The 22,621-nt window shown below is 32.4% G+C and overlaps 3 protein-coding genes across 4 annotated transcripts; 1 reads left to right on the top strand and 2 right to left on the bottom strand.

The window, feature by feature from the left end:
• Positions 1 to 6,230: 6,230 nt before the first annotated feature.
• LOC101255100 (BTB/POZ domain-containing protein DOT3) lies at positions 6,231 to 11,850 on the top strand. Of its 2 annotated transcripts, none has more exons than XM_004239968.5 (6): positions 6,231 to 6,797; positions 7,562 to 7,631; positions 8,802 to 9,706; positions 10,288 to 10,555; positions 10,643 to 10,771; positions 11,328 to 11,850. In XM_004239968.5, the coding sequence occupies exons 1-6, from the start codon at positions 6,646 to 6,648 to the stop codon at positions 11,676 to 11,678; spliced, it is 1,875 nt and encodes a 624-aa protein (XP_004240016.1). In that variant the 5' UTR covers positions 6,231 to 6,645; the 3' UTR covers positions 11,679 to 11,850. The 2 variants fall into 2 exon arrangements, with proteins under 2 accessions (XP_004240016.1, XP_010321479.1); XM_010323177.4 differs by having other exon boundaries at positions 6,257 to 6,797; positions 11,316 to 11,850.
• A 620-nt stretch (positions 11,851 to 12,470) lies between these two features.
• Positions 12,471 to 19,033, bottom strand: LOC101254799 (UDP-N-acetylglucosamine transporter ROCK1). The gene is made up of 7 exons (XM_004239967.5): positions 18,648 to 19,033; positions 16,092 to 16,140; positions 15,787 to 16,013; positions 14,449 to 14,647; positions 14,230 to 14,373; positions 13,677 to 13,751; positions 12,471 to 13,230 (listed from the first exon to the last, which is right to left on the bottom strand). Exons 1-7 carry the CDS (start codon positions 18,782 to 18,784, stop codon positions 13,069 to 13,071), a joined length of 993 nt encoding a protein of 330 aa, XP_004240015.1. The 5' UTR covers positions 18,785 to 19,033; the 3' UTR covers positions 12,471 to 13,068.
• Positions 19,034 to 20,327: 1,294 nt separating this feature from the next.
• Positions 20,328 to 22,151, bottom strand: LOC101257472 (F-box protein At5g07610-like). Its single transcript, XM_004240199.5, has 2 exons — positions 21,472 to 22,151; positions 20,328 to 20,988 (listed from the first exon to the last, which is right to left on the bottom strand). The coding sequence occupies exons 1-2, from the start codon at positions 22,136 to 22,138 to the stop codon at positions 20,432 to 20,434; spliced, it is 1,224 nt and encodes a 407-aa protein (XP_004240247.3). The 5' UTR covers positions 22,139 to 22,151; the 3' UTR covers positions 20,328 to 20,431.
• Positions 22,152 to 22,621: the final 470 nt, after the last annotated feature.

The raw sequence follows: 22,621 nt of genomic DNA on the forward strand, positions 1-22,621 counted from the left end.
GACGTCTATGAGAAGAAACCGCCAACTTAACGCCAAGAGAAAAATGTGGTAAAAGACATTTTTGCCCCTCAATGACGTTTTTATCCCCCGTAACTTTGCGTTTTATTTGATAATTTTGTGTCCTATGTGATGTTTTATATAACAATTTTGTGTTTTTGTGTCCTGCGTAATGTTATGTTTCCGAGTGTACTATGTCACGTAGGATATATATATCTATTTGTTCAATTTTATACAAATTTAAATACCCACAAATGAGGTAAAAGACATTTTTACCCCTCAATGACCTTTTTATCCCCGTAACTTTGCGCTTTATCTGAAAATTTTGTGTTCTATATGACGATTTTGTGTCTCATAAGACGTCCTGTCTTACCTGGCAACTTTGTATCCTATGTGATGTTTTACGTGTATTGTGTCATGTAGAACATATACATCTATTTGTTTAATTTTATACAAATATACATACTTATTTATGCAAATTTAAAATTGAAACACATAAAAATCAGTCAAATTAAATATACATATGTCATACCTAAGATATTCGATTTGTATTATATGGAAACTTGCACCGTTGGTTTCATCTCATTTTTGTCCCTCCTTCAAATTGGTTTATATATATGTCGAATGCAATAATTATTGTGTAAGAACACAATATTAAATAATATTAAACATTTTTAATATTGTAATTTTAAACAATAATTATTATTTTACCATATAAGTCAAATAAAATCAACTAGGAAAGATAGTTAAATACTATAGTTTGATATTATTGTTTAAGATCACAATATTCAAAAATGTTTCGTTAAAAAGTTATAAAATTAAATATTTTTTTTAAAAAAAAATTTCGTATTAAATTAAATTAAGTTAAATAAACGATTAAAACAAAAAAATGACTAAATATAAAATGAAATTTAGTCAAATTTATCATGGACTTTTATTTGAATTAGTTCCATATTTGACAAGAAGGTTAAGACAAATGGGGTAGCATATATTAAGACAATTTAAATATAATCTTTCTATTTTCACTTGATTCTCTGTTTAAACTCTCTTACTTGTAGGTTACCACCATTCCTTTAATAGAAGAATACTTGCTCAATTTTTAATTCTTATCCTTCTTATCAAAAATAGATAATTTATAATATTTGTTTTTTTAAAAAACATTAAGATATAATTAATGGTTTGTTTTCATCTTTTATCTTTACTCACAAATATGGAGAGATATTCATATGAAATGAAAAAAGTTATCATATAAAAAGAAGTAATAAATACGAATAATTCAGCCATATTATCCTTAATTCTTTAAACAGAAATGTACCTATAAAACAAAACAGGAAAAATATTCAAAACGAATAGAGTGTAGATATTGATATAGTTGTGTTAATGTTAGGGCTGTTCAAAACCGAATCGAAATCGATAAGTCGAATTGATAAAAAAGTTATTGATTTATAATTTTGGTTATTGATTTAGCGATTTTGATAACGTTTTTTGTTTTTTTTTGTTATCGAATTAGCGGTTCTTAACAATTTAAAATTTTCTATTAACGAGTTAACCGATAACCCGATAGTTAATTAAATAATTATAATTATATTATTTTATATATAAAATCTTTGACTTTCTACTTTTATTTTTGGTTTTTTCAAATATTTGGTTATTTAACAATGTAAAAGTATTTGTTTTTGAGCAAGATGCAACTTATAAACTCAAGTGCATGGTTTATTTGGTTTTCACCTTCTTTCTAAGTGATTTTTAATGTTTTTTCTTTTGTGTCAAATCTTAACGGTTAAACCGATAATGATCGAAAATCGATAAACCAATAACTGATAAGTCAATATCATAATAGTTCTATAACGGTTTAGTATTTATACAAACCAATAACCAATAAGCCAACCCGATAAACTTTAAAATCGAACTAAACCGCTCGATACGCAGCCCTAATTCACGTTAAAAGTATGAAAACCGATAAATAACCAGAAAATTTGGTCACGCCAGAAAATTAACTTTTTTTTAAAAGAATAAATTTAATCTATTTTTCATTTCTTAGTTAAAATGTATTAATTTTGATAGGATAAAAATATTTATAAATATAAAATAACATAAAATAAATATATCAAATTTAATATATATATTTATTAGCGCTAAAGTTGTATTTATGGTAGCGCGTCAAAAGCTGAGAAAAAGATTGAGGATTTTTTTTGACATGCAAGCCATTACTATGCCTACAATCAAATCCTAAAAGTCAAACTTATTAATTTATGGGAAAATCCTTTTGGCTAGAAAAAATTTGACAAAAAAGATATTTATTTATATTATTTTATTTTTTAAAATTTTCTTTTTTATCTTTTTACTAAAAATAGAAAAAAGATTAGTTTATTATAAAATAAAAAATATATTATACACTTTTAAATTTTTTGGCTAAATTTTGATCAAATTTTTTGACTATTTAGCGTTACTTTTAATTTATTTAAGAGATAGTTAACTTAATAATTACGAATAATGTACCATATACATTTTAAATTATGTCTTTTTTAAAATCACAAATTTTATGGACTTCAATAAAATTCACTTTGCTTCATCTTTAATATAGGTTTCATGTTATGTTTATCGAATACAAAGACACCACTTGATGGAGGTTGGTTTGGATCTCTCTCCGCATCGCTTCGGAATATATGATTTGTAATAGTGCAACTCTGATAAAATTATAATATGAATATTAAACACCGAATAGAAAAAAAAAATCTTTCATTAGAAGGTAACATTTGGAAAAACTACCTCATGATTATGTTATAAAATTCATATAGAGGAAGGTCCAAAATAAAAGGAATAAATTTTAAAAATTTAATTGTTCATCCGTGAAGCATAAAAATGAAGATTAAAATCATACTGCACTAATTAATATTAACTTTTCGAAATTGTTTATTTTACCGCAAACATTATATATTAAGTAATTCCATTAAAGGATAAAATTCACAAATACTCACCTTTCAACTTATAAATCGAAGTCCGGAGCCTAAAGAGTGAAAAATGTTGACAAAAATTTTAAAATGGTATATGATTTTTTTAAAAACCAAAACGGTAAAATCGCTGACGAAGTAACGATTTTGTCGGTCGGAAAAAGCAAAATCGCTGCTATAGCAGCGATTTGCAAAATTTGATTTTAAAAATAAAAATTAAAAAAATATCGCTGCCAAGGCAACTATTTTCAAAAACAATTTTATTATTATTTTTTAATAAATCGCTTCCCCGACAGCGATTTAACGTGAACTTTTTTTTATTATTTATTTGCTATTTTAAAAAAAAATTAAAATAAAATCGCTACCAAAACAATGATTTTGGTACAACTTTTTTTTTCTAATTTTTTAAATTTAATGTGTACTTATATAACCATACTAAATAAATAAAATTAAAAAAAAAATCAAATGAAATCACTGCCAAAGCAGCAATTATGGTACAATTTTTTTTTAAAAAAATTTAAATTTAATTTGTACGTACATAAACATAATAAAAAAAATTGTATCCAAATCGCTGCTTTGGCAGAGATTTCATTTTTAATTTTTTTTTAAAAAAATCAAATTTTGAAAATCGATTTTGCTTTTTTCGGCGGACAAAATCGTTACTTCGTCAGCGATTTTGCCGTTTTGATTAAAAAAATTATATATTTTTTTGAATTTTTTTTTCAATATTTTTCATCCTTTAGACTCCTAACTCCTATAAATCGAATCATTGTGCTGGAATTTCAAATTTCTTTTGTGAAATACTCGGATATTATGACGAAGTTTTACCTATTAAATTTTAAATTTGATGTAATTGAAGAAGTTGAAACTCAAGGATAATAGCATGGAGTTTCAACTTATGCAAGTAATACTTTTGAATATTTTTATGAACCTTAATTGTATTTTCGAAATTATCGCAACTCTTAACACATTATGTTGGAGTTTCACTTATAGCATTTTTTTTAAAGTAATGTATAGTTCAAAAAATAGAAATAGATGATGAAGTGACATTTGTCCCTTTACAAGTTGGAGTTTATTTGATCTAAAATATTAATTCGCATGAAAAATAGTTAAATTTTGATTAATTTTTCATCGACCATGTAAAATTATTTACACCAATGTTGTATATTACTCAATGTTGTATATTACTCAAGTTCATTTTCAAATAGCAATTGGGCTTATCTATTTAGTTTGATTTATACCACATGAACTCATCCATGGGCTTCAATTACCAAGAGCCTATTAAACTTTCTTAGAGAAGCAAGAGGTTTTGATATAAAAATCAAAAACTCCATGAATTCCACATATTGAAGTAGACCTTTTTTTATTTTTATTTTCACTTGTTGTTCGATACTTATATTAAGGACAACTTTCACATATAACAAATAAAAAATTTATATTTGTATACTATAACAAAGTTTGCATATTTGCGCTCCATAGAAAACATAAAAACTGTATAATTCGCTATACATATACAGTTGAAGCAAATTGTATAAAACGAAGTGTATAAAACAAGAATGAGAAAGACACTTGGGCAGAGAACTGTATAAAAACGAGGTGTATAAAACGAATGTATTATTATAAGTGTATAGAACGATTATATACAATTTGAATTTGTATAAAATGAGAAAGAGAGAAAGACAAAAGAGACTTGACAGGGATTATACAATTGAATCGAATTGTATGAAACGAGAAAGAGATAAATTAGATACAATTTGAAAATTGTATAAAATGAGAAAGAGAGAAAGACAAAAGAAACTGGGCAGGAGAGTATTATTATTGTATTATTATAAGTGTATATACAATTTTCTCACACTTTATACAAATAGAAACACAATTTATACATATCGCTTCTGTTTGTATAAATGAGAAAGGCGAGGGTGGCGAGCGAGATTTGGGAGAGTGGCGAGCGAGATCTGGAAGAGGGGAGAGAGCCGAACAAGAATATATGTATTTATACAATTTTCTTTGCTTTATACAATTAGAAATAATTTTTATGCACTTGTGTTTGTATAAAAAGTGAGGAAGCGAGCGAGAGATTGGAGGAGAGTGGCGAGCGAGATATTTGGGAGAGACGCCTGACAAATTTTTGCAAACGTTTGCTATGGAGCACAATTAAATCAAACCCTAGCTACTCCATTTATTTTAGATTATTAGCTTGCTATTATATACAATTTTCCCTATATTTAAACCTGATTAAATTCGAATTTACGCCGACTTTATACTTATGGTCTCAAACTTGAGACCTTTAATTGAGAATGAAGAAGTACTTACCACTCCATCACGACTGTTGCTATAGACTATACTGATAACTTAGACCACTAATTTACAATAAGCTCTAATGACATTCACATATTTGGTCTCGTCACAATCTTTTTCCTTTTAGAACAAGTACAAGAAAACTATGTTTCTTTCTTATAATAGTGGTGGTCGGACCAGTTATTTGCATACCTACATCATTTGGTTAGAACAATTGAAGGGTATAAGGTGAACGAAGTAATTATCTTGATCATCAAATATTAAAGATCTCAAAAATACTAAACACGAATATATATAATTATTTACTATAGCATATTAAATTAAAATTTAAATTCTAATATCTAGTGATATTCATCCAACGTTATTGACCATGAAATAACATTTCAAGAAAGCCAAGTGATTATTGTTTGACCTAAAACCTGAAAGTGTTCGTTAACTTGATTTCAGTTGATATCTATACAAGTAAACACTTAAGCTATCATAAAGTTGAATCACGTGTCATACATAGCAAAACACGTGAATATGGAAAATCACGTGAGATTTGTCAAGACATTATGATAGATTAAGTGTTATTTATACACATTTTTAAATTAAACGACATTAATATCAGATATATCTAAATTAAATGACACGTTTATTTATCATATATGTCATTATTGTTTCAACAAATAGAATCTCTCTTTTATTATAGCCACAAAATGATCACTTGGTCCAATAAATATTTACGTGGTATAATTTGAATTAGACCTGTCACAAGACAATATTCTTTTTTCTCTGGTCCTCCCAGATGTTACTCAATTGTCCCTAACTAAGAACACCAGGAAATTATATGACCCTATTAACATTAAATATAACCACCCACCAACTTAATTATATTCTAGTTCTAGCCACAAACTCAATTCTCACATTTATTCAAAATTGTCCCCCCCTCCTAGTACAAGTAAATTCTAACATCTAAAGTCACTGAATTCAGAATAAATAAACGTCTCAATATTGAAATTGTACTTAACATATATTTTACTTGAAAAAATACGAATATTGTGGGTGGAGAAAAAAAAATGTCCATAGTTTTTCAAATTTTAAAAAAACCCATCCCAACGTTTAATCAAATAATATTTTCGAAGAATTAAAATTTCCTTGTCCAGATGGGCCTAGAGGAACGGAACACAAGGAGTTCATTCGGACCTCCTTTACCGTAAAATTTATTTATTTATTTTTTTGATTCCATTAATGAAAATGATCCATATTATGATATTGCTAGTACTATTTCCATATTTATATAAAGTTGGAGCTGAAAGCAATAAATTCAGTTGAACCCGCAAAATTCTCTTGCCTCTTACAAATTGTCATGGATTTTCTTTCATGACTTTTTGTATAGAGTAAAGGCAACTAACTCGCAATGCAGAAGTTGATTCTTGATGAGCAAGAGGGAACTAGTGATCATCCTGAGTCTAATGAAAGTCATCATCAAGTTCATGATGATCAACTAGTAGTTGTCCCAACTATGCTCAATGCAATTGCTGATGGCTTTGTCAAGAAAGAAAAGTCATGGTAACAACTCTTTAACATCACAAGCAATAATTTCTATTTTTGTTTTGTTTCGAGTCGTGAATTGTGTAGCTCGGACTCTTCAAAAATGTTGTTCTTTAGAAACAATTTCTCTAGTCTTTACCTCCCGAGGTAGGGTTAGGTTTGTGTACACTCTATTCTCTATCTTCCTAGATCAGATTCCACTCGTGGGATTTCATTGGGTGTGTTGTTTGTTTGTTGGACTCTTCGCAGCTCGGACCCCATTTGTGGGATTTGTTAAGTATGTTGTTGTTTGTTTGTTGGACTTTTCAAAAATGTTGCTGCACTTGTGTTGGATCCACTAGAAATGCATTATTTTGCGAGGATCTGACATGAATCCATATTGCATATTTAAAGAGTCCAAGTGTAAGATTATCGTAACGATAACAAGAGGTGTGTATCTTTATCTTTCATCAGTATAGGTGTGAGGTTATTCTTGATATATTAGTTTATTGGTCGGACTCTTGAAAAATATTGTCTGACATGCATCCGACAACATTTTTGAAGAGTTTGAACAATATTCAACTTGCTCACTTCCAACAACGATGGTTGAGTCATCTTATGCTTACCTCGATTAAATACATGTTATTTTCATCCGTATAATTACGGGGTAATTCTGCATACAGATGGAAAAAAATCACCAAACAATTTTAAATTTGATAAAATCCACAATTTTGAATTTGATTAAATTGTTTCCTCATACCTTAAAAAAGACTTTTAAACTATGAGTTAATTATGTTATGCAGGTCTGCCACTTCTCAACTTCCAAGTGATTTATCAATTCGAGTTGAAGACATCACCTTCTATATCCACAAGGTAAATAAATGACACTAGGATATAGATAATTCACTACTAAAAAAAAGACGAATTCTAACAAGTATTTTGTAAATTAATTCTTTGTTATAGTTAATTAATAGAAAATCGAAAATACAAAAATTTTAAGTTGAAGTTATTAATGTTGTATAATTGATATTAAATTAATAGATTTAACTATAGTTTTGATTCGGTTATGTTTAAAACCCCAAAATTCTTAAACATCTTCAATTTAAGATATTTAAAAGGGAAAAAGCATAAGTACCTCCTCAATCTATACCCGAAATTTCAGAGACACACTTATACTATACAAAGGTCCTATTACCCCCTGAACTTATTTTATAAGTAATTTTCTACCCCTTTTTAGCCTACGTGGCACTAGTTTGAAAAAAAAAGTCAACCATCGTTGGGCCCACAAGATAGTGCCACGTAGGTCGAAAAGGGGTAAAAAATTGTTAATAAAATAAGTTCAGGGGGATAATAGCACATTAGTATAGTATAAGTGTGTCTCTGAGATTTCATGCATAGGTTGAGGGGTACTTGAGCATTATCCCTATTTAAAAATATCTTTCTTATTTTAATGACTCACGTCTTGTCAAACTAAAACACTTTGAGTTGAAACGAATCAAAGTATAACATAGCTTCAATATTATGAATTCAATATTACACTTAAAAAGAGGTGTATGTTGTAGTATTAGCCTTGTTTTTGTAGTTTCTTACTATCTGTTTATTGTGTTTCAATTATCACACTATTTTATTGTTGTTACAGTTCTTCTCTGAATTTTCTGCACTACTAGTTACAATGTTTTCTTCACATTCATTTTTTACTTTTTATAACTACTTCGATTTGTTGTACTTGAGTCAAGGGTCCTTAAAAACAGAGCGGACCCACCCCTTTAGGTGGTGGTGCACGTGCACCCGGTAACTTTGGATAAAATCATGTATACATATGTTAGTCTATTTTGAGAAACTGACAGAAATTAGGATATAATTAACAGTGCATCCATTGAAAGTATAGGAGTGTCATTGTGCTGCTTGCGTTGAAACATCCTCTCTACCTCCACGAGGTAGGGGTAAGATTTGCATATATTCTACCCTCCTCGTACTGAACTCGACTCATATGTAGTACTAATTACTGAGAAGTTAACTGAAGTTTGTGTAATGTTGAAACAGTATCCACTTATTGCAAGGTGTGGCTACATAAATCAAATTGAACTTCATGAGCCTCAAAATTCACATTTAGGATATGATATAAAGCTTGAAAAGTTTCCAGGTGGATCAGAAACTTTTGAGACAATTCTAAAATTCTGTTATGGCTTGCCAATAAGTCTAAATCCAGCAAATGTAGCAGCACTGAGATGTGGATCAGAGTATTTAGAAATGACAGAAGCAATGGAAGAAGGGAATTTGATCTCGAAAACGGAAGCTTTCTTCACATTTGTAGCCCTTTCGTCATGGAATGACACAATCGCGGTACTCAAATCATGTGAAAGACTATCACCATGGGCTGAAAATTTACAGATTGTGAGAAGGTGTTGTGACTCAATTGCCTGGAAGATATTTAGAGAGAATTCAACAGCAGGGGAAATCATAACGAACGAAGGAACTTGGTGGTTCGATGATGTTGCCACTCTCCGTATTGATTTCTTCATGAGGATCATTACAGCAGTGAGGGTAAAAGGGGTCAAACCTGAGATCATTGGTTCGTGTATTATGAACTACGGAGAGAAGTGTTTGCCTTGCATGTATGGCGATACGAGAGGAATGGATTGTAAAACTAGTACTAATAGAAGGAATGATTCGCAATGGAGCATCACGAGTGGGAGGATCGGGGAAACGAGCATTGGACAGAATAAGGAACAGAGAACAATTATAGAGAGCTTGATCAGTATATTACCTCCTCAGAAGGAAACTGTTTCTTGCAAGTTTCTGTTAAGGTTGTTGAAGATTTCAATTGTGTATGCTGCATCACCAGCTTTGATTTCCGAGCTCGAGAAAAGAATCGGGATGGTGCTCGAAAACGCCAGCACGAACGACCTCTTGATACCTACATATGCAGTAGGTGATCAAACAATCAAGTGAGTTTCTATCACTCTCAAGTTTCAACTTTCAATTTTCATCAGAACATAAACACTGTGTGCGCTTTAAGCCCTGAAGCGAGGCGAAAACATGTTGAGACGCTTCACATTGTTTAGCGGGTGCTTCACTGTCGTCATCAAGGCTCTAAGACATAGTTTTCCTTGCCAATGAGCTTAATCCTGAAGAAACGACGCTAAACAGTGTTATTCTTTTTTTTCAATCCATTTATCCATATACTCCTTCGTACTTTTGTTTTTAGTCTGTTTCAAATAGAATTCATCCTTCCATTTATAACAAAACTCTTTAATTCTAACTTTTCACTTGACATGTTTAAGAAAACAAGATTCAGAAGTCTTCTGAATATAAACTCTGTATCAAGTTAAAACCAGACAAATAAGTTGAAGCGGAGAGTAGTTGTTATTCGTGCTTATATTTATTAGTGTTTGACTACATGTACATATTTTGTATTTCTTCTCCATTAAAATTCACATTTTATTTGCACTTACAGCCTCAACGGACATAGCATTATGTAGTTTTCGTCTTTGATAACACTGCTCTTAACCAGTTTCATTGAATACAGTTCAAATGAAGAACAAACTATCCATAACATAGATGTGGTGCAGAGGATTTTGGATTATTTTCTGATGTATGAACAGCAAAAATTGCAGCAACAAGAACTGAAGTCGACGACATTGAATATCAGTAAACTGTTTGACAGCTACCTAGCAGAAATCGCGAGAGATCCCAACGTATCTATCACTAAGTTCCGAGTTTTAGCTGAATCATTGCCTCGACATGCTCGAACATGTCACGATGGACTCTACAGAGCGATTGATACATACCTTAAGGTTATTTCAGCTTCTGCAATCAAACTATCAAGCACTTTATTTTGATTCTGCAATCGAAAGTACAATGCAGTTTTATATCTTCTACAGACTCATCCTTCACTGTCTGAACATGATCGACGAAGGCTATGCAAGATCATGGACTGCGGAAAATTGTCACTTGATGGATGCATGCACGCTGCACAAAACGAAAGGTTGCCTATGAGAATCATTATCCAGGTAAAATCTACCTTCCAAAGAGATTCATGTGTTGTTAACCTATGCTTAGACTCTTCAAAAATGTGGAAGATTCATGTGTGTTAACCTATGCTCGGACTCTTCAAAAATGTACATCCTTAAAAAGTAGCGTACTTTTGGAGGATTTGACATGGTGAGGCAACATTTTTAGTGAGTCCGAGCATCATAGGTGTCAAAACATTTAACGAAATAACAAGGATTATGTTGGCAGCAAACTTAGCTAGATTACACTTCAGTTTTCCAACTTAGCATCAAGTATATCAAGATGTTAACAAGAGTAAAGCATATTAGGCAAGTTTCCTGTACATCGCGATCTTAGCTGATAAGGATCTCGAAAATTGGTGTTATTACATACAACATTCACAAACATCCAGTACCGAGCAATATATAAGATGTCGAGGACAATGTGGAGTCCCGGACAACCCCCCCCCCCCCCACACACACACAGAGTCAATGATTGTAAAGAATAAATATCAGCACCAAATCAAAACCTTATAGACATGCTGATTTACGTCTGAATTCGAAGAGAATAATGCAGGTTTTGCTGTCAGAGCAAGTGAAGATGAGGGCTGCAGTACATGGTAAGGATATTACAGAGAGTGATGATAACTCAGACAAGGAAAACAGATGGTCATCAACGAAGAACGAGGTCAAGTCCCTTAGAGAAGAACTCGAAAATGTGAAGATTCAAATGGCTGAGCTTCATAGGGACTACTCTGAGCTGCAACAAGAATACGAGAAGACGAACAACAAGCATAGAAGTCCGTGGACATCCGGATGGAGGAAGATGAAAAAGTCTGCACTTTTCATCAGAAAAATGATCGAGGATGAAACTCAAGAGGGAGAGCATAAAGTTAAACCAGGCCGAAGAACACAATCCATATCTTAACTGCAAATTTTTTACTTGTTTTCATGTATCTGGTTGATGAACTGATTAAAGTACAACTCTATATGGCATATGTGGAGTTTGGATGCATATTGTAAGTTATCTATGTTGGTCGGACTTTTCAAAAGGCATAATATGCATCTTACGTGATATAACACAAATCAGTTTGAGAGTATCTCACGTGAATTGTCATATAAAACGTATATCTACTTGTTCAACTTGATATAAATTTAAGTGTTTACTTGTGTGGACTCAGAGTTAGAGGACATAGATGCCCGTTGATGCAAGTTAAGAGGCACGAAAATGACTTCCTTTTTTGGTGTAAAAAATTCTAAAAAAGATCTCTAAGGACGAGGGAAGTTTTGTACAAATACTGAAACAAGTTTTTCATTGTTTATTTTTTTTGATAACTGTGGTATCAAGATCAAACTTTTGCGACTAATTTCATGAGATATTTGTCACCTTGAAACAAACTTTTTCGTAAATCGTAATATAGTTTGTGCTTTATTTTGCATGCAATAGTATTATGTTTTGCTTCAGGGATTCAATTCTTGAGAAAGCTCTTCAAAGTCTTCAAATAATGTCCTGTGAAATGTCTGAGATGTTTGCTGCAAGCAAGAGAACTTACACTCGGTTTCGATGATCAAGTGAATTATACCAGAGGTCTTCGATTCGAGCCCCAAAAATGAAAAAAATCACATTTGAAGCGTTGCCCCAAAATGAACCCTGCTGTGCACAATCTAAATTTAGTCAGACTCCCATACGGGTACCAGACACCGGTTGTAAAACCAAAAATGAAGAAAAAGGTGAATTTATGAATAATGATATGACGTGATTTACAAATTATAAGATAAGCTTTCCAAGTTCACCTTTCACAGTAAATAAGATGAGCAAAGGGGAATTAGAAATTAGATGGAAGTAAGTTTCCAGTGAATTTCCACTCATTAGGTGTTAACAGTCTTTCTGTTTCTAAATAACACAACAAATATAATATGAGAAGGCGATAAAAGAGAAAGCATCTTTCTTTTTACACCCGAGTTCAAGCTCAAACTAGACTCATCTCGCGGCTTCAAACTAGCTGGTAATCTGCGCACCACATATCTTTCTGACTTCTCAGAAAGACCGATTGCAAATATAGGAGTTTCCGGCCAGAGATTCATCCAATATCTGCTACTCAATGCGGAATCATGCTGAGGATATCCATACACATCAAATGCAGATATATCTACTAGTAAAGCAACAGATTTTTACTCAAATTTTCCAGTTCTGAGGTAGAGTTGGACTCCTCTAAAAGTACTTGTCAACTCTAAGCACTGTTTTCCTTTAGATGAGTAGAATAGATTGTGTATTTTGTCAAATATTCATGGGAGTCATAATATGGTGTATTCACGATTCACATTTGCTTCTTTTTAACACGATATGGGTATTTTTGGTATGTGCTTATGCTAATCATAACCAATGGAAGTGCCACGAGGCAGTATGGCGAAGGAAGTTTTCCATCGAAGATGAACTGGAGCAAAGCAGTGACAAGAAGCGCAGACACAATGACAAATCCCTGCGCACAATTTAAGACGAGCAGTAAGAAATAACATTGCCAAGAAAAAGTACGGTAGGAACATTTACAAAATGTACAGCATGATGGACTCTTTTAAGAAGACTGGGCATATGGAGGAAAGGGGAAGTGATGATTTGCTCCTTCAGCAGCACAGAACTTGTATAATCTCGTCTTATTAAAAACCAGATAAATTTGGAAAAGAAAATAGACCATACATTTAACTGCTCCGCTCCACCATAAACTATCAAGAGAACATATTATGAATAAGAAGAATAAAAATGTCCTAGGACTCCACTTCAAGTATCATAGTAATGTAACAGAGCTAAAAATGCCTCAAATGAATCAAGGGGGCCGCGAAGCAATAAAAGAATAGCAACAAGAAAAAATTCAAGCCCATTCAATTTCCGCGCAACTTGTAAAGCATAAGAAGTTGAGCAAACACTTACCTTCCTAACACCACCGGCATATGAAGTCACAAGACCCACAAGAATTCCACCAACGGCATTTAGAATAACAGGGATCTGAAACAAAAGAAGTGGAGGTATCACGTAAAATCATGAGTTTTACCTCAGATAGATCTGACTCCTTTTCCAAAACAAAAGAAAATGAATCCATGCCACTTGATTTCTTTTTGTCGTTCCAGTTCATCTTGATCCTTTTAATTGTTCCAGTTCATCTTCAAGTTCATCTTGATATTTTTTATTAAGAAAAATTATGTAAAAGCCTAACTAATGGAACAATTTATTAACCTCAACAAACAAATTAAAAATGATAATTGATCTAACCAGAGGATAAGATGCATATAATAACAACACGTCAGGTAAATTAATAGAAGATATCCCCAGATAGGAAACTAATTAGTTTTTTCAGGAAACCTTCATATTCATGTCGATACCTGTTCCTGGACGTTTTGAGTACTTGCATACCAATTTAAAAAGCTTCCATGGATAAACATTAAAATATATAAAATAAAATTGCATATTGGCAATGCTGATTTACCAAAGTTAATGCAGTCCATCCATAGAAGAATCCATGCTGTCTAATAGCTTCTCCGTCTGGGGACTTGGAAGTACTACTTATCAAACAGAGACTCCCAATAATGGACATCTCAACAGTCATCAGGTAAGATGAGTGTTTCTTAACCTGTAATAGACGAAAAACATATCAAAATGAAGGAAATGCAAAAGAACCTTCCATAAAATAACAGTGTTTACTTGCCTGAGATGCCCATTGACACAAGGCAGATGCCAAACCAGAAAGCACAGATGCAACCAAAACTGGTACAATTCCATAGAATAAGATCTCATCGGGGTTACTACTACTGGAAGCTTTGCTGGAGCCTTCACCAACACTTAAAAGGACAGCTGCCATGATTAACAAGAAAAGAGCCCCAATTTGTTGAATGGATTGCTTCTGCCTGAGAAAATAAAGAAGGGATTTTGAGGTAATAAGGCTCTCAGGATTCACCTGATACACAATTAGTGTAACTAACAATAACACTTGCAGGATATTGCAGCTACAAACTGTTCATTGCTAAAATTGTTTAAGGAATCAAAATTAAAACAAGAGATGGTTGTACCGACACAGAGATCTCGAATGTCACAAAATTTTAATTTAGATAACAAATATAGCAACTAGCCAGCTAAGTGAATCAGATGATGTAAGAACAGCTTGCACGAAAACAGAGAATGTGTAAGCGAAAAGTTCTTATGAAAACAGATAATGTTTACAAGAACTGTTTGACGGCCATGATCTAATAAATTTTACCATATCAGGTATCTGAGATACTAAGGGGTCATTTGGTTTGCAAACAAGTTATTCTGGGATTATAATACAGGGATCAGATAACAACAAGATTATTCAGTGGAAATACTTTTATCAGTAGATGATTGGTTGATTGGAAAAAAGATGGGATATAAGGGTATAATATCAATCATGTGGCTAGTTTAAACTAGATAGCTTGGATAACTTTAATTTTTAGTTCTTACCTTGGCTTTCTTAAAAGTCTTTTGGAGAAAAGTTTGGAGAAGGGCAAATGTTGCATTTTTTAATAACAAATTTGTCCGGGATTTCTTATTATCCCATATAGAATGTGGTATAAATATGATATCACAATTGTGGCATAAAATATCTCGAGATAGCTAATCCCGGAAGTAAATATTCTACCTAGCATAAGATAGAATAAAGGGCAGTCCAGTGAACGAAGAATCCAGCACTCACACAGTCCGCATCTCAAGGGGGGAGGGGGTTATAGTGTAGACAGTCTACCCTGACACAAGCATCAGTGGTTTGATTCCACAACTCGAACTTGTGACCTATAGGTCACAAAACCCCCGTTTTATCCCTGGGATTATAATCCCTTATCCTTGTTACCAAATGACCCTATCAGTCTAAGCACTAGTATGGTTGCCAAAGTTAACCAAACATACACTTGGTGGATGATCTTTTCAAAACAAGTCTAAGACAAAGTGGTAACGATCAGTACTGTCAACGGATAGAAAACATTTCGGATCTACGTACTAACTTGTGTGGTCATGAGTTACGAAAAAAGCATACCTTAAAATTATGTAAGTAAACAAGGCTGTGAAGAACAGTTTTGTTTGGTTCAAGATTGAAAACGTGAGTGAATCAAGATTTTTATATGAGATCTGCAATAAGCTGTTTTGTAGTGCATAAATAGCAGCAGGCAGTCCAGATGCAGTCAAAGAGCCAAATAAGGTCCACTCCCGGTAAATTTTCTTCAAAGTGCCTTCTTTTGCCATGAGAACAAGAGCACAAATAACCTGAAAAGTTGAAAGGTATATGCAAGTAAATATGTGCAACCATGGAGTGAAAAATAATGCAGAGAAAAAAGTATTTACCTTAACTGCTTCACATGTTAAAACAGATGAAGTAACTATCACTTCACGCCTGTAGGAAGAACAGAACAGGAAATATACTATTGTCATATAGTATAATCTTAACAAGAAAACATTTATCACCAAACAATTTATGTGAAAGGATAAGCATATAGCATTTCATTTACCAAGATAACAAGAAGTAACAAAATAAACATAATAAAGAACTTCGTCGAGACAAGGAGGAAACAAGGAAAAAGGTGGAAACAAGGCAACCCATAGGGGCTTATCTCAATTTGAGTTTGTTTTTTCGTTTATATATCCTACTTCATCTAAGAAATTGATAAAATTCTTGCACAAAGCTTTCCTTGCTCATCGAGCCATCCCAATTGGATGTGGGACCATCCCTAACTGGATATTTACCTAAGGAATTGATCCCCATATCTCCATGGGGTTGAGCCAGCTCAAAGCTCCTGGGACTGGAAAAGCTAAACCAGTTCTAGGCGCCTTATCGGGGCTGATTCGATATAACTGAGACTGGGAGTAACATCACAACCAAGACAATTTTCTTCTAATTTTAGAACTTAGGTTTTTATTCACACCAATGTGATATATGACGAATTGCCTTTGACCTTCTGCACATTATTAAGAAAGAGAGAACAATTTTCTTACGCTCCCACATGGTACATGATATGTAAGTCGTAACCGTTGTATATCTACTGTTGGTTCAGAAAGTCCTTTTAGTCAAGGTAAGTTGCAACTAAGAAGTAAGAATTAACTAAGTGAGACGTATTCACGAGTCATGTGCTAGAAGTATTGTGTCACACCAGAAGAAGAACCCAACATTTAAGAGGAGTTCAGCTCCCAACAAGAATTCAACCAGAAAGAGGATGAAGAATGGTGCAAGTAGAACAAGACCAACAATATTTTTATATTTTGTATATATATATTGTACTTCATTTGATAAATCGATAAATGCACACCAAGTGTCAACAGTATGTACAAGTTGTTCAGATAACAGTCTGGGTCATCAATAGGTATATATGAGTTTCCCGACTAAGTGTACAATATGGTATTCTTTCTTTAGACCAAAAATACAAGTGAAAGAAAAATGATCTTTTAACTCTTTCCTCGTCATTCTTATTATCTGAAATAATCTTCTGTTTCTTTCATTTCATAAGCAAAACATAATGATGATGTTCCCCGTGTTGCTTTCTTTCAGTCAATTTTCTTTCGTCTCCAAGCTGGTGATAGATTCCTCTACTATTGTTGGTAACAACCACTACATGCTAAACAATGAGAATGCAAAGGTCCACAGTTTCGTAACCTGCCTAATTGTCTCCAGAGTCCAAAATCTTTGTACATGCAACACCATCTCACAAATATCATTCTCCTCTTTCTCATACTATCAGATGGCGTCTCGTACAGAACACCAAAGCAAACAAAGCAACTTCATTTGAGACTTGTCTACCAACCTGACAACTCCGTGTAATACAATTTAACCATAACATACTTTGCTGCTAACTCCCACCCGATATTATTAATCCTCCGTCCTTTCCCTAATCATTTTTTTATAAGGTATGTTCCCTCCTTCCTCATCATCTATTTCTGAGAAAAGATCCTCAATCTCCTCTTGACCCCAACTTGGATGGCCCTCCTAATGTGAACATCACAAGATGATCTCCTAATTATCCATTCTTAATAATCACATACCTCACCATCATTCTTGTTTATCAATCTGTATATATGCAATCTCAAAATGTACCCATAAACCATAAATGCTTCCAAGACGGCAAGACCTTTGCTTATTCGACAACTGTGAAATTAGGTCTTAGGCCTAACTCACACCCCAAAAGCTAGCTCAAAAGGAGGAGGATTGCCCAAGCCTTATAAGGAGTTCACCTATCTCATTAACCACCGAGTGGAACTTTTTGTAATTCTTTAACACCCCACCTCACGCCTAGTGCTTACCATCTGGTGTGTGGGCAATTTAGATTTTGGGGGCCCCAACATCAGCTGAGATGGACCCTGCTCTGATACCATGTGAAATTAGGTCTTAAGCCTAACTCACACCCCAAAAGCTAGCTCAAAGGGAGGAGGATTTGCCCGAGCCGTATAAGGATTCCACTCATCTCATTAACCAACAACCGATGTGGGACTTTTTGTTTTTCTTTAACAACAACAACATGGACAATCTTATATTAGTAAGACTCACTCTTCGAGCACGGTCCTACACACCTAGCTTAAATACATTGTTTAGCTAGTATATAAATAGGATTAGTGTGTAGTCTCTATCCTTTATGATTTTTCGAAGAATTCTTTGGATTACCAGTAAAGGCGGAGATATTCTTCGATAATTTTCTTCCCTTATCTTCATTAGCGTTAAATACCAATATGAACGAACATATATAATGCTTAGTATACAGTACAACCACAACTACATCAAAAAAAAAAAAACTTGCATACTTCAACATGAATTGAGATACAAATTAATTAGTTCAGAGAATTAAATTGCATTCTACAATTAAAAAAAACTGACAATTAGATAAAAAAATTGAATTGAAGGAAGTATAATTGAACCTGACAAAACGCTTGGATATTAGCGGCTGAGCACCATACTGTAAAGTGAGAAGCAAAGAATAAAACCACACTTTGCCGCCGGTTTTTGCCGCCGCCGGGTTCTCGGAGTTCACTTTTTTGGATTCCGTAGCAGCCATAACGGGTCGACCCGAAAATGTGTACACACAATCGGGTCTGTTTCAATCGGATCCTTCGGTTATTGCTGTTGTCGAACTGGTGAAGGCTTCGCGTGAAGCTTTCTATGCTGTCTGGCTATGGCGTCGGAAAGGTACACGACGCCGTTTTATCAAATGACTTTGAAACTTCCACTACTTCGAGTATTCTATAAGGAGGAAAGGATCAAAATATTCATCTTTCTTTACAGAGGAAAGGATCAAAATATTATCGTGATTTGAGTCACATAGAGCACTAATAATTTTTTATATTTGTAATATTGGTGCATTTTTTTTGTCTTTCTTTAAAATTTTATCTATTTTTTTGTATTGATTTATCCATAATTTATATATGAAATGTTCAATCGTCATTTTATATGTTTAGTAGAAATAACAACTTCATATCAAAGAATGTGATAAGAAAAACACTTTGTTTGTTTAGTAAAAATCGTATTACAGGTAAAGTCGAAAGATTCATCACGATAGTTTTACGCGTAATAGTATAATTTTTTCTTTTCCTGTAAAGTCATATGTTTAGATGTTCTTAGTTTAGATGCAGTGATATTTCTAGTGAATAAAATAAGTGTTTTTCTTATCACCTTCTCTCAGATAGAGTTATTATTTCTATTAAATATATAAAAGACGATTAGACATTTCTTATATAAAATTTTTGACAAAATTAATGTTAAAAAATAAGTAAAATTTTAGGATAGGATCAAAAGTGCACCAATACTACAAACATGAAGGACTATAATGTTTTATGTGAAAATTCAAAAATTACTTTTGAGTCTTAACTTAAAGATTAGAGATTATTTTGAGCCTTTCCTCCTTCTATAATGGCTAAAATTATAACAAATATTAAAAAACTAAAGCAAGGAATATTCCCAAATGAATTTGAAAAAGATACTGTCTTGATTTTCTAGATTTTTAAATTAAAATTACAAAGATTAAGGAAAATTGATACGATAGATATTGAATTATCATATAGATATTGAATTATTTGATATAAAATTTTAATATTATGATATTTATGATCGAGTATAGCGTGTATGTTTTTTTTTTAATTCTATACTATAATATTAGTACAAAATAATTACTCGTGTTTAGATATTGGATTTTGACTACTCTTTCTAATTAAAACATATTTTTACTTTAATTCATTAGCAAAAGAATATCCACTCGTATGTTTTATAAATATTTCAATATTTATAAAGTGTATGTTATTGCATATTGTTTGCATAAAAATGAGATAAGTTTCTTGAAAATTTGAAAACTGTTTATTGTATGAATGTATGTAAATCAATGGTCTAATTTGTCTGTGAAATTCTAAATCTGACAACTACTATTTTATATAGGTATTAAATATTAAGGACGATATAGAAAAAAGGTAATAAAACTCTCTCAATTTGCTAAAAAGAACCTTTAAGAATAATTCTCTCTCAACAATAATCAAACTTCCCCATTAACTTTAATTTAATTTTGTGACTTTACTAGTACTATGGTAAAATTCAGTAGCCATACGCGAAACTATAAACAATATGAAGATGCACTATACACTCAAAAACCAAATATTACATAAGAAAACAAAAAAAATTTATGAGTTTTTACTAATACAAGAGGAATACAAATGATTCAAACACAACATAAAGACTCAATATACTCAAAAGCACCAATTGTACTACAAAAAAAAACTTGTTCATCTTCAACATCATAATCACAAAATTTCTCAAAGGTCTTGTTTATAAAATTGTACTTCATTACCTTATCATCATTAACAACTGCCAGAACCAAAAATGCATCCTCTTCTCGTTTACCTCGAACCAGAGATAATATCGCAAAATTATAATATTTAAACTCATGATCATAAGGATGTTCAAAATCAACCTTGTACTTAATAAACCATTCAGAATCGTCCCTTCTCATCTCATATACATCAAATCGAATTGTGTAAAATGAAATTTTTGTGAGATGCAAATGGCCAAAAGATTCACCAAAATATGTTATAGTTGTTCCTTGATCATCTGGAAAATGTGGCATTGGCATTATCCTTAAGCTCTCAAAATCAAAATTGAAATATAAACAAGTCAAGTTTCCAATAGTACTAATCCAATAAATTGATCCATTCCAATAAACTCCTTTGGAGAAATTAACATCAGCAATGAATGGATCCCCTGATAGTCTCCATGGCCCTGTTTCGAGTTAATTTCACGTGTAGTCATTAAACTTTATTAACAAAATAAAAAAAAAAATATCACAACTACTTTTTATCATAGTAAAAATACATCTTGCATTCTACTTTGTGGCAGAAAGGTAGAGTTTGGTTAATTACTTTATTGTTTTTAGGAAAAATGCACAAGTAACTCTTAGACTATGATCGAAATTTCAGAGACACACTTTAACTAAAGTAAAATTTTATTACCTCTGAATTATCTTTTTTAATTTTATACACCTTTTGTCTTACGTGACATTCTCTGTGACTCCACACAATTGAGGCGCGTGAGAGATATTTTGAATGCTATAAGTAAAAAAAAGTGCACAAAATTACAAACAAAAAATAAGTTGAGGAGTAATAGGACCTTAGTTTAGTTAATAAGGTGCGTCTCTGAAATTTCGTTCATAGTCTGGGTTACTTATGCACTTTTGTCTTGTTTTTACATATGCAATACACAAACCTGTTTGAGATGAGTAGATTTCAATCTGATAATGCTGAGGAGACGAAACAGAATCGCGAACACATATAACCTTGTAATGAGGAGACTTGAGAGGATCAAAAGCTAAGCTTATACCATGAATTTTAGAATTTTCAGTTTGAAGAAGTGATTTTGGAAGTGTTGTGTAATGTTTCGTAGTGGGGTTGCATACATAGTAATTTCTTTTAGCTAGACGCGAAGCTGAGTTGGAACAAAGCATTAGTCCATTGCACGATTGCAGAACGCTAATACCAGAAGAGTCGTTAATGAATTTGAGATTCTTAAATGGTGGTTTTGAGGGATTTTTCTTATCGAAATGAACATAATCATACTGGGGTTTTGCTGGAAGAGAATAAGGACAGGTTAAAACAAGACCTATTGCGCGATTTGGATAGAGGACAGAAAAATGTGGATGAGTAATGATTGAGAGCCAACGTTTGGATACGGTTTTGAAACAGAGAAGGGATGTTATAGGTACGCGTAAAAGAATTTCAATCAATAGATCATCGATCGAAAGAACTATTCGAGCTGATGATGGCTCTGAAATTTTTTGGATCTTGAGTTTAATGCCTTGCATTTTTAGTAGTAAGTTTTGTTTGTGTTGTGCAAGAATTGGAGATGATGGATGCATATTTAATATGTCAAACATATAGGTAAAGATTGCTTAGGAAGTTTCATTATTTGATTAAGTTGACAAGGTCAATGATGAGCCCTAGTCGACTCTTTAATATTTCATTCTAGAGAAAAATATCTAAATACATAACTTATTTTATTATATTATATAAAAATTTCCTATCTTTTGAAAAAACTTAAAAGAAATATCTACTTTAAGTAATGAGTCAGATACATCATTTTATGCGATGTATCGGTTGGATACATCAATTTACGCAATATATCGAGATATTACTTTACGCGATGTATTCAAAACCAAGACGCAATGTATAAAGATGTTGTGGTATATACTCGAGATCGGTTGCGAAGTTCCAGGATGTTTTAGGATTATTCGGATTACACCAAAAAATTTAAGGTATTTTCGTAATTTGAAAATGAATAGGAATAAGATTAGGGTAGCTTAAAATTGAACCAAATCCAATAACCTGAATCAAAAAAAAATATATAAGTTAATCAGTAA

This window comes from Solanum lycopersicum, chromosome 5 (genome assembly GCF_036512215.1).
Source record: "Solanum lycopersicum chromosome 5, SLM_r2.1".
Classification (NCBI taxonomy): Eukaryota; Viridiplantae; Streptophyta; class Magnoliopsida; order Solanales; family Solanaceae; genus Solanum; species Solanum lycopersicum.